The 13,116-nt window shown below is 35.8% G+C and overlaps 1 protein-coding gene across 1 annotated transcript in view; it reads right to left on the bottom strand.

Annotated features, from left to right (window-relative positions):
• PLA2G4A (phospholipase A2 group IVA) overlaps nt 1-13,116 on the bottom strand; it is a 222,495-nt gene that overhangs the window by 127,405 nt on the left and 81,974 nt on the right. The window contains exon 6 of the mRNA XM_053693862.1: nt 9,388-9,425. Within this exon, the coding sequence (XP_053549837.1) occupies nt 9,388-9,425 (38 nt within the window). The remainder of the gene's footprint in view (nt 1-9,387; nt 9,426-13,116) is intronic.

The raw sequence follows: 13,116 nt of genomic DNA, 5'->3' as shown, positions 1-13,116 counted from the left end.
TGATGTAAAATATATTCATCTTATAAAGATTGGCTTAAAAAGTAACATTTAAATATCTTGCGTATTTGGAGAGAAAGAAATATTCACAAAAAACATATAACAGAGACAAACTGCACAGTAACAATACTGAATTAAACAGACCTTATGTACTCTCACTAATGGCAGCTTAGCAAGACAAAGAGCAAAGGGCAGTCATTTAAAGTAAATAAAGGGACACTCAAGTCAAAATTAACCTTTCATTATTCAGATAGAGCAGCAATTTTAAACATTTTTCCAATTTACTTCCAATAACAAAATGTGCACAGTCTTTTATATTTACACTTTTTGGGTCACCAGCTCCTACTGAGCATGTGCAAGAATTCACAGAATAAACCTATATGCATTTGTGATTGGCTGATGGCTGTCACATGGTACATAAATGCATTTGTGATTGGCTGATGGCTGTCACATGGTACATACATGCATTTGTGATTGTCTGATGGCTGTCACATGGTACATAAATGCATTTGTGATTGTCTGATGGCTGTCACATGGCACAGGGGGAGTGAAAATAGACAACTTTTAAAATTGTCAGAAAAAAACCTACTACTCATTTGAAGTTCAGACTATAAGGCCCATTAATCAAGCTCCGAATGGAGCTTGAGGGCCCGTGTTTCTGACGAGTCTTCAGAAATGCAAGTTATGAAGCAGCGGTCTAAAGACTGCTGCTCCATAACCCTGTCTGCCTGCTCTGAGCAGACGGACAGGAATCGCCACAATTCAACCCGATCGAGTACGATGGGGTTGATTGACACCCCCCTACTGGCAGCTGATTGGCCGCAAATTTTCAGGGGGTGGCGTTGCACCAGCAGCTCACAAGAGCTGCTGGCGCAATGCTTAATACGGAGAGCATATTGCTCTCCGCATTCAGCGAGGTCTTGCGGACCTGATCCGCACTGTCGGATCAGGTCCGCAAGACTTTGTTAAATTGGCCTCCATGTGCTATTGCATTGTCTTGTTGGATAACAAGCATTTAGAATCACATTTATATACTTTACAAATACACACGTTTTTTCTCCTTCGCTAGTAGTATTATTGCACTGGAAGACTGTCCCATTGACATGCAGGCTTGGTGTAGATGCCGGATTTTTGTGTATTTGTTTGTGGTATCTGAATATACTGTTCTTTACATTAGAATAGCAGAATACTACAATATTTAATACTAGTGTTAAAGCCAGCGTACACGGGCAAAATGTTAAAGGAAAGAAATATATCTATCCCTCTATCCCTATCCCTGTATTCATCTATCCCTCTATTTCTATCCCCATCCCTCTATCCCTATCCCTCTAATTTTCTGCAGTGTAGGATCCCCATAATCCTTCAACCTCCCTGATCCCCCATCAAACAACTCTCTAACCCTCCCCCTCTAACTATTGTCGTCATTTTAGGTACTGGCAGCTGTCTGCCAGTACCTATAAACCCTCTTTTTTAAATGATGTTCTACCACAAAGGTCTAGATTAAATGTAGATTGCAGTTGTTAACATGTGATCTTGCTCAATCAATAGCACTTTATTGGTTATTACAAGCTGTTAAACATTTTATTGGTCAATGTACAAAAAATAGCAGCACCATATTAAAGGATATTGAATTATACCAATTGATGCTGCTATTTTTTTATTCTATTGGGGATATGTACAGGATCCCTGTAGCGTGCACCTGGTTATTTGAAGTGAGTGCTGGGCCTTTCTGTTCTTTGCTTTAACATTTTATTGGTCCCAGCACATATATAGCGCATCCTATACTTTCAATAGGTAGTGCAAAGCAGTAACAATGCGCTGTTTGCGCTCGTATTGCAAGTTGTCGGGTACGTTTTGCGCTTTACACAATCTGATGTTTTTTTTAAATATATTTACTTGTAATCATTGCTATTGTGCATTCAATCCATTTAAAATGCTTCCGATTCACATTAAAAATTCTAATACAACCTGAACAGATTGTTTGCACTTGATCGGCTTTGCACATTTTGTTATTCAACAAATCATTTTAGCAAAGTCTCTCAGAGATATCTGTCACCCGAGGGAAATTATACATCTGCTCTATCCAACAGGAGTACTGTTCCTCACACCATACGCTTGCACGATAAATATTAAAGGGACGGTAAAATCAAAAGTAAATTTAAATAGATTGTATAGAGCATAACATTGTAAACAAGTTTCCAATTTACATTTTACATGTAATACATTTTATACATAGTTGCAAACACTGCTGTCATACAATCCCACAGACACTTTATGGCAGCAGCATTTGCAACTAATAGCATTTTTATAAACATTGTTGCAAACACTGGTGCCAGATAAATAAAGACACGTGCACACTCCTGAGCTAAAGGATATAAAGGATATCAAGGAGACAGCAAAACTGAAAACAGAAGTAAATCGGAAAGTTGTTTAAAATTGCAAGCTCTATCTAAATCATAACATTAAACTTTCAAGATTCAGATAGGGCTATGCAATTTTAAATAACTTTTCAATTGACTTTTATTTTCAAATTAGATTTGTTCTTATGGTATTATTTGTTGAACGCTAAACCTAGGTAGGCTCATATGCTAATTTCTAAGCCCTTAAAGGCACCTTTTATCTCAGTGCATTTTGACAGTTGTCCACAGTTAGACAGTGCCGGTTCATGTGTGCAATATAGATAAACAGTGTGCTCACTCCCGTGGAGTTATTTACGAGTCAGCACTGATTGGCTAAAATGCATGCCTGTCAAAATAACTGAAATAAGGGGGTTGTCTGCAGAGGCTTAGATACAAGGTAATCACAGAGGTAAAAAGTATATTAATATAACTGAGATAAGGAGCAGTCTGCAGAGGCTTAGATACAGGGTAATCACAGAGGTAAAAAGTATATTAATATAACTGAGATAAGGAGCAGTCTGCAGAGGCTTAGATACAAGATAATCACACAGGTAAAAAGTATATTAATATAACTGAGATAAGGAGCAGTCTGCAGAGGCTTAGATACAAGGTAATCACACAGGTAAAAAGTATATTAATATAACCGTGATAAGGGGCAGTCTGCAGTGGCTTAGATACAAGGTAATCACAGAGGTAAAAAGTATATTAATATAACTGAGATAAGGGGCAGTCTGCAGAGGCTTAGATACAGGGTAATCACAGAGGTATAAAGTATATTAATATAACTGAGATAAGGAGCAGTCTGCAGAGGCTTAGATACAAGGTAATCACACAGGTAAAAAGTATATTAATATAACCGTGATGGTTATGCAAAACTGGGGAATGGTATATAAAGGGATTATCTATCTTTTTAAACAATAATAATTCTGGAGTATACTGTCCCTTTAATCACGCACACGTAACCACAGTGCACACATACAAGCTATAAGGAAGCAGGATTTGTTGCATTAATGCATAAAACTGAGATTAATCATGGGTAAAAAAACATAAAACGTTCTGTATTTTATACCCCATAGAAAACATGATCACTTCAATATGCAGTAGCTGTTCTTGCAGCAAAGCCCTATAGTGAGTCACCATATTCTGTTTAGATCGCTCTCCAAACACTCTTTAAATGACTCATGCCTAGCGCTCGCTTGCCAAGTGCTGTAAGTAAATACGCCTGAGCTCCAGGAGAGCTACCGTGGTTCTTACTGATTCATGGAGTTTTGGTCTCTTCTTCCAATTCAAAATTCTAAAATTTTTCTAAATCAAAAAGTAAATATTTTGCCCCCAGACTCTTAGCACTAAAGAAAGAGGAAGTTGCTTCTTTAAAAGGACAGTGTACTGTAAAATTGTTTTTTCCCTTAAAAGGGACATAAAGCCCTTTTTTTCTTTTTTCTTTCATGAATCAGATACAGCATGTGATTCTAAACAACTTTGCCATTTATGCCTATTATCTAATGTGCATGTGTTTAAAAGGATACTTAAGTATGCAGCAGCAATGCACCACTAGAAGTTGTCTGCTGATTGGTGGCTGCACATAAATGCTTGTTGTCATTGGTTCTGATAGAGGTGTTGAGCTAGCTTTCTGAAGTGGATTGCTGCTTCTTCAACAAAGGATACCAAAAGAATAAAGCAAATATGATAATAGAAGTAAATAGGAAAGTTGTTTAAAATGTCATGCTCTATATGAATCATGAAAGACAAATTTTGGGTTGCAGGTTCCTTTAATGTGTTGCTAATGAATTGTTACATCAAATTTAGGGTATACAATATATGGGAAATTGCTTATTTTATATATTAAATAGCTGTTTTTGCTAGTTGAACCCACAACCCATTGAAATGGGCTGAGCTTGCAGGGAGAGCAGACTCCTTATCTTCTGTTTCTATCTATACATAAATCCCTCACTATACACAAATTATAATACTTACAGCATTTGAAATTGAACATTTTAGCACCACTCTCTTTCACCCCACACTTGGAGTGTGATTTCTTCTGCTGGCCCCTGTTTACATAGCATTTCAATAGCCAATAATGCTGTACTGAAATTAACAGTATAGGAACAACCGGCAAAAAACAGCTATTTTAAATGACAAAATATAAGGCAGGTGCTATTTACTGTATTTACAATATATTACACTCTAGAGGGTAAAATAGATCATTTAAAACACAGCAAAGGTGAGAAAAAATAATAATGCAATGCCCCTTTAAATGTCTGCATCATTATTTACTTAAAGAAAAAAAAGATACATTGATCTATATTCATTCTTAACAAAAAATATACTTCCCTTATTTAAATAACTCAATAATAGCACATTCTGTTCTTTACGGATGAACGCGAGCTTGAAGAACAATATACAATCATTCATTAGAAATTAGAGTCAGGATGATGACTGAAAACACTTGCAGGATTGGTCTTAAAACCATTTGCATTCAAGAATTTAATTTCTAAGGATGTTAAACTGGAGCTACAAAAAAGTAAAGACAACTTATTGTATTAACATTTTCATACACATGAGAAGGGGGAGGAGCCCTGAAACGCGTCGTGTGGATTCAGTCCTGGCCAGGAAAGCAATGCAGTCTGTTTTAATATGAGTTTAGTTAAAGGGATATGAAACCCATTCTTTTTCTTTCATGATTCATATAGAGCAGCAATTTTAAGCAACTTTCTAATTTACGCCTATTATTAATTTTGATTCATTCTCTTGGTATCTTTTTTAAAAAAAAAAAGCTGGAATGTAAGCTTAGGAGCCGGACAATTTTTGGTGGAGCAACTGGGCTGCGCTTGCTGATTGGTGGCTACATTTAGCCACCAATAAGCAAGCGTAACCCAGGTTCTGAACCAAAGATAGGCCTGCACATAAGCTTACATTCCTGCCTTTTTAAAATAAAGATACCAAGAGAACAAAGCAAATTTAATGATAAAAGTAAATTGGAAAGTTGTTTAAAATTGCATGCCCTATCTAAATCATGAATGCTTAATTTTGACTAGACTGTCCCTTTAATGCTTTTTTTATAGTTGTACTTATTCGTGCAACTTCTTATATCGTTTATAGACTTATTGTATACATACTTCTATAATACTTCTATAATATATAGGTGATTGCTTGATCCGAAAATGGGAGGAAAAAATAAATTTGTCAGTAAAAAAAAAATCTACTACTTATTTGAAATACAGAGTAGATGAATTGTCTTTTTAATCAGGGTGGAAATCATCTTCTCAGGAAGATGATTTCCACCCTGATTTAAGGCTGTAAACCAGAAACATCCAAGGCTCATGTTCCCTACTGGTGCGCAGGTAAAGATTTTCAATGATTTTCTTCATCAGCTCTGCTGATTTTGGAGTTTTATTTGAGTACTGCGAAAGTGGGTAAAGCGCCTGGACTGTGCACCTATGGCTTCAAACAAAGGACGCCTAGCCACCCAGTTAGTTGAAATGAGTAGGGGGTAGTTGGAAGCGCCAAAGGCAGGTGCAATCAAACTAATCTGAAACTGTCCGTTAATAGTAGGTATACATACATTTTAATTTAAGTGTAAAAGAATTTAAAATAGGTAATAAAAATAGGCAATTAAAATGGTACAATATGCAAATATTACAATATGCAAAAATTCAATTTTACAATAATACAATGAACTGGTGGATCCACCTAGCTAACAATAAATATATAAAAATGATTACATAACTTATGGACTGGTCTGGTCTAGGTCTAAAATTAGACCCTGGGCACGTGTGTACTAATAGGAAGCTGGGCCACACGTGTTATAGTGTGAAAATAAATGAAAGACTTGGTTGAAAAAATAAAAAGTTAATGAAAAAGTTAGGTGGAAAAAACCCACATAACAAAAACAAAAAGAAAAAAAACAACAACGAGTGGAGTCAAAAGTTGAGTGTCACAAATATGTGGTAGTGACAAAAAATATATAGAACAGATGTGTCAAAATATAGTAATAAATTGTGAGTGATATCCAAAAATGAAATGTCACAATCCAGCTAAACGTTATAATCCAAAAACAAAGTCACACAAAAGGTAAACACAAACTTGTTTCCTGGTGGTGAGAAGTGTCATGGTGTAGTATATTAGTTTTCCTGGTGGTGAGAAGTGTTGTGGTGATCCTGATAGTGAAAATCTTGTGATGGTGATCCGATTGGTCCTAGTCCTCCATTACTGGCAATGTCCTGTAAACATAGAATAAAATGTACAAAATTGTCCAAACTACCAGCTGCTTGTCAGCGCGTTTCGGCCCAACTGTGTGGGCCTTTATCAAGTCTTTCATTTATTTTCACACTATAACACGTGTGGCCCAGCTTCCTATTAGTACACACGTGCCCAGGGTCTCATTTTAGACCTAGACCAGACCAGTCCATAAGTTATGTAATCATTTTTATATATTTATTGTTAGCCAGGTGGATCCACCAGTTCATTGTATTATTGTAAAATTGAATTTTTGCATATTGTAATATTTGCATATTGTACCATTTTAATTGCCTATTTTTATTACCTATTTTAAATTCTTTTACACTTAAATTAAAATTTATGTATACCTACTATTAACGGACAGTTTCAGATTAGTTTGATTGCACCTGCCTTTGGCGCTTCCAACTACCCCCTACTGATTTTGGAGTTTTTCAGAAGTGATGTTGATATAAGAGTAGTCATTAGTTTTCTGAATGTAGAGCTTTGGGATCTTCCAGTTTTGTTTTCAGAAGAAGAATGTTCTTCATCCCATTGGTTTGGCATTTTTTTAAGGTCTGAAAAAAACAATGTATTCCATTTCCACCAATCGCGATGTTCTACAAATCATTAGTTTAGTTCTATATAGGACTTTGCATCATTGTCCTGTTTAATCAATTCAAAGTCGTAAACTTTCAAGACTATTTGGTGCTCTGTTATTTGTCCACTCTGAGTTTGTTAGAATAAAGCAGTTTTGAAGAATCTTTTTGTTCCTTATGAAGGTTTTTACATTTAGGAATACTGACTCTCAGGTTGCAAAGAGAAAAGTGAATACCCTATTGTGTTATACACCAAAGCTATAGATCTTAGCAAGGAAACGGAAATATAATTACTAGAAGTATATACGTGATGTTCCGAGTGCTTGTAAAGACCCCAAGGACTGTGCAAAAAAAACTGTGACCAAGAGGCAAAACAGACCAAAGGACACATCATAGTGTGCTATACAATAGACCAGAATGTAATGTACTACAATTTTTAACCCCTTAATGACCGCGATGTATCATGTACGTTGCCAGTCGTTAAGGGTTTCCTTGTTTATAATGGTGCAAGTGGCGGAATCGCGCTATTATACCCTCCCTCCTTCCTTCTGGTCACCGGAAATAGCAAGGTCTCATTGGACCATGCTATTAGTAATGAAAACCCCATAGAAAAACCTTAAGGGGTTAACATAAAGAAATACATGTTTTATTATTTTAAATGACACTGGAGTTGTTGGAATCCAGAAGAGTGGTAAGGGGAATATTGGAACCGCTATACTGTTCTTCTACAACACTGAGGCCAGGACATTAAAGGGACACGAAACCCCAATTTTTCTTTCATGATTTAGATAGATCATACATTTTAAAACAACTTTACAATTTACTTATATTATCAATTGTGCTTCATTCTCTTGTTTTTCTTTATTGAAAGAGCAGCAATGCTCTAATGGGAGCTAGCTGACCACATTGGTAAGCTATTAAAAAAGGCATATGTGCAGTCGCCAATCAGCAGCTAGCTCCAAGCTTCTGAGCCTACCTAGGTATGCTTGGTTTTAACAAAGAGAACAAAGCAAATTAGATTATATAAGTACATTAAAATTGTATGCTCTATCTGAATCTTAAAAAAAAATGTGTTGCATGCCCCTTTAATTGTCCTGCGTAGGTACAGGGGGGGATCCAATCAGCTTGGGCAAAAAGCATAGCTCCATCTCAATAAATATAAATAAATATATAACTATAAATAAATACATAACTATAAATACATAAATATAAATAAATATATAACTATAAATACATAAATATAAATAAATATGTAACTATAAATAAATACATAAATATAAATAAATATATAACTATAAATACATAAATATAAATAAATATATAACTATAAATACATAAATATATAACTAAAAATAAATACATAAATATAAATAAATATATAACTATAAATAAATAAATAAATCCTTCTTTTAACCAATCGATTAGCGACATTTCATGTATTCTGTCTTCTAGACCGGATTTGCATCACACGGAGAAGAAACAAATACAGAAGTGTCTCCATAGCTGCTGAAATCAACAATGTAAGTACAATGCTGATATTACTGCCTTTTATATATGTCTAGACTGGCGTCTACATTGACTTTCCTATTGTTTTGTACCTTGCCCACCCCCTAAAAGGTGGCGACTGGCGAGGCAAAAATAACGAGGTGGGAGCGGAAAATGTTGCGAGCAGATAAATAGATTTTTTAGTACATTAGTTTATGGCAAGTTGGTGGTCAAATCTGTCTATTTACAGTGAAAAATGGAGAGGTAGCAAGGTTTTGCGGATAATTACGCTCGCAATTTTAAATATGCTGGTTTTAACATAGTAGACTGCTTTGTACATATCAGTGTGCGAGCTTTGACGCAAAAATTTTTGCGGGTAGCTCACTGCTTATTTCATGGAGCCCATAAAGTGTATTGTTTTGCAGTCTGTTGTCTGCTAAACCCTAATTAGGGAAAGATATGTAGCAGGAATAGCCTTGAAAAGTGAGCACAGTGTATTTACATCTCTGAGAATAATAAAAAAAAAATCCTCAATTCGCAGAACTATATTACATGAAAAGCAGCAAAATAAATAGAGTATACTGCAAACTCATTTTACTATGCGCAACCAAACATTTTATATAAACATCTCAACATTTTTACTGTCCCTCCGGTCTTTACACCTAAAATATACAGTCTAAAGATTTACATACCAGACTTCAAGTTTGAACCCAAGAAATACGTTTGTGATCTAAAAAAAAAAAGTATCAAAATAGTTGATCATTACATTAATCCTGTAAATGTTTTTAATACAAGAAAGCAATGAAATGTTTACAAATTATATATATATTGGGCAAGATTACAAGTGGAGAGCTATAGTTTGCACAAGAGCGATATCGCATTTTCGCGACCATTTGCGTGCAAGTTAAATTCCACTCGTTTTACAAGTTGAAAGTAAATGCGAACGTGTGAGAGGATTTACACTAGAATGATTACCCCAACCTCAGAGCTCTGGTTAACAGTTACATTCAAATAAAAAGTGTCACAAAATTACATTTAAAAGTACACTCATAACAAAACTGTCTGATAAATATTATTTAAAAAAAAATTGCAATAAAAAGTTATAAGAGTTCAAAGATATGAGGTCTCAGTGGTAGAAACAAAAGGACTGCAAAGGGCGTTGACATAGAGGTACATATATATATATATATATAGATAAACACACGTCTAAATATGTTTATTTCTGTGCATATATATATATATATATTAATATGTGTATACATAGGTATGTATGTATTTATATGTGTATATATGTATTTACAGATATATATATATATAAAATATATATATATATATATACACACATATATAAACACATAAATATACCGTACTGTTCTGAGTATAGGCCACTCCTGATTATAAGCCGCACCCAGTGCCGTCACTAGGGGGTGCACCCGGGTTACACCACCAGCCAGAGTTTTTTTATTTTTTTTATTTTATTGAAATTCAAAGAAATACAATGTAGAGATGCATAGCTTTTTTTTTTATTAGAGGGGCCAGCAGTTGTAAACATTAGTGGGACTGGGGAAGTTGTTCCTCACACAACCCCCTCCTCTTCAATCCTGACTCACCCTCCTTTAACAGCAGCTCCCGCTCTCATCTTAAGCCCCTCTCACTCCCATCCTGAGCACATCAATGTGCCATGTTGTTGCTGGGGGATATACTGGTACAAGTTGCTATGCAAGATAAGAATTTTCACACAAAAGTACCGTAGTAAAATGAGTGACTCGCCCCGGTCCTTAGGGCTATCGGTCAAGTCCCCTCCTCAGATCACACTTCTCTTACCAGTACTCTGTGCTCACACAAAATGTCCAGGAAGCCCAGTGTGTGCCCGGACCCATCCCTGCAACATCAGAGTTTCAACCCAACCCCCGATCTGGACCTTTTACTGTAAGATACCGAATATAGGCCACACCCCTGATTTTGAGACTTACATCAGGGGGAAAAAGTGCAGCCTATACTCAGAACAATACGGTATATGTATACATTTATAGACATACAGGTATATATATATATATATATATATATATACTGTACACACATATATATATACAGGGAGTGCAGAATTATTAGGCAAATGAGTATTTTGACCACATCATCCTCTTTATGCATGTTGTCTTACTCCAAGCTGAATAGGCTCGAAAGCCTATTACCAATTAAGCATATTAGGTGATGTGCATCTCTGTAATGAGAAGGGGTGTGGTCTAATGACATCAACACCCTATATCAGGTGTGCATAATTATTAGGCAACTTCCTTTCCTTTGGCAAAATGGGTCAAAAGAAGGACTTGACAGGCTCAGAAAAGTCAAAAATAGTGAGATATCTTTCAGAGGGATGCAGCATTCTTAAAATTGCAAAGCTTCTGAAGCGTGATCATCGAACAATCAAGCGTTTCATTCAAAATAGTCAACAGGGTCGCAAGAAGCGTGTGGAAAAACCAAGGCGCAAAATAACTGCCCATGAACTGAGAAAAGTCAAGCGTGCAGCTGCCAAGATGCCACTTGCCACCAGTTTGGCCATATTTCAGATCTGCAACATCACTGGAGTGCCCAAAAGCACAAGGTGTGTAATACTCAGATACATGGCCAAGGTAAGAAAGGCTGAAAGACGACCACCACTGAACAAGACACACAAGCTGAAACGTCAAGACTGGGCCAAGAAATATCTCAAGACTGATTTTTCTAAGGTTTCATGGACTGATGAAATGAGAGTGAGTCTTGATGGGCATGATGGATGGGCCTGTGGCTGGATTGGTAAAGGGCAGAGAGCTCCAGTCCGACTCAGATGCCAGCAAGGTGGAGGTGGAGTACTGGTTTGGGCTGGTATCATCAAAGATGAGCTTGTGGGGCCTTTTCGGGTTGAGGATGGAGTCAAGCTCAACTCCCAGTCCTACTGCCAGTTTCTGGAAGACACCTTCTTCAAGCAGTGGTACAGGAAGAAGTCTGCATTCTTCAAGAAAAACATGGTTTTCATGCAGGACAATGCTCCATCACACGCGTCCAAGTACTCCACAGCGTGGCTGGCAAGAAAGGGTATAAAAGAAGAAAATCTAATGACATGGCCTCCTTGTTCACCTGATCTGAACCCCATTGAGAACCTGTGGTCCATCATCAAATGTGAGATTTACAAGGAGGGAAAACAGTACACCTCTCTGAACAGTGTCTAGGAGGCTGTGGTTGCTGCTGCACGCAATGTTGATGGTGAACAGATCAAAACACTGACAGAATCCATGGATGGCAGGCTTTTGAGTGTCCTTGCAAAGAAAGGTGGCTATATTGGTCACTGATTTGTTTTTGTTTTGTTTTTGAATGTCAGAAATGTATATTTGTGAATGTTGAGATGTTATATTGGTTTCACTGGTAAAAATAAATAATTGAAATGGGTATATATTTGTTTTTTGTTAAGTTGCCTAATAATTATGCACAGTAATAGTCACCTGCACACACAGATATCCCCCTAAAATAGCTATAACTAAAAACAAACTAAAAACTACTTCCAAAACTATTCAGCTTTGATATTAATAAGTTTTTTGGGTTCATTGAGAACATGGTTGTTGTTCAATAATAAAATTAATCCTCAAAAATACAACTTGCCTAATAATTCTGCACTCCCTGTATATATATATATATATATATATATATATATATGTGCCTTGGAGCCCATTGCATTTAATTAGCTAAAAACATGAAAGAGTATTTAGGCACTATTCATATTTAAAGAAGTGTTTAACTGTGTATGTACTGTAAATATTTCACATTCCAATGATCTGCACATAGGGGAATATGTTATAAGTATATATATATATTATATATCTATACCTATTTATAATTATACATATACTGTATATATATATATTTATTTATATGTATAGATATATATTTGTGCAAAAATCAATCATATATATATATATATATATATATATATATATATCTTTAATAATAAATAGAACCTATGCTATGTGCAGAACATTGGAATGTGAAATATGCAATATTATCTTATGTTGCGCTTTGAATTAATCACACACGCATGACCCACACGCACACTGTAAATTGTTTGTTTTTTATAATACACTTTTGCCTGTTAGTAGGTAAATTATGTGAAAATACATTTGATTCATGTAACAAACACCTTTTGTGAATAGATTTTGCATTTTAATGGATTTCAGTAAGGAAATACGTTTTCTCAGAGCCAGCAGTAGCTCATATTGCACAAATGAAAGGGCCGTAATAGTCTAAAAATAACATGCTCTAATTTGTCAGTAGCATCCCTGCACTGCTGTGTGTTTAACCCCTGAAAATGTGTTAAACGCACAGTAGAAGTACTGCTCTGGACCCACAGAGCACTTTAAGCTGTCATGATCAGATAGAGGATGCAATTTTAA

This window comes from Bombina bombina, chromosome 10 (genome assembly GCF_027579735.1).
Source record: "Bombina bombina isolate aBomBom1 chromosome 10, aBomBom1.pri, whole genome shotgun sequence".
NCBI classification, from domain to species: domain Eukaryota; kingdom Metazoa; phylum Chordata; class Amphibia; order Anura; family Bombinatoridae; genus Bombina; species Bombina bombina.
The sequence above is the reverse complement of the archived record's forward strand: the minus strand, read 5'-3'. Positions and strand labels throughout refer to the sequence as shown.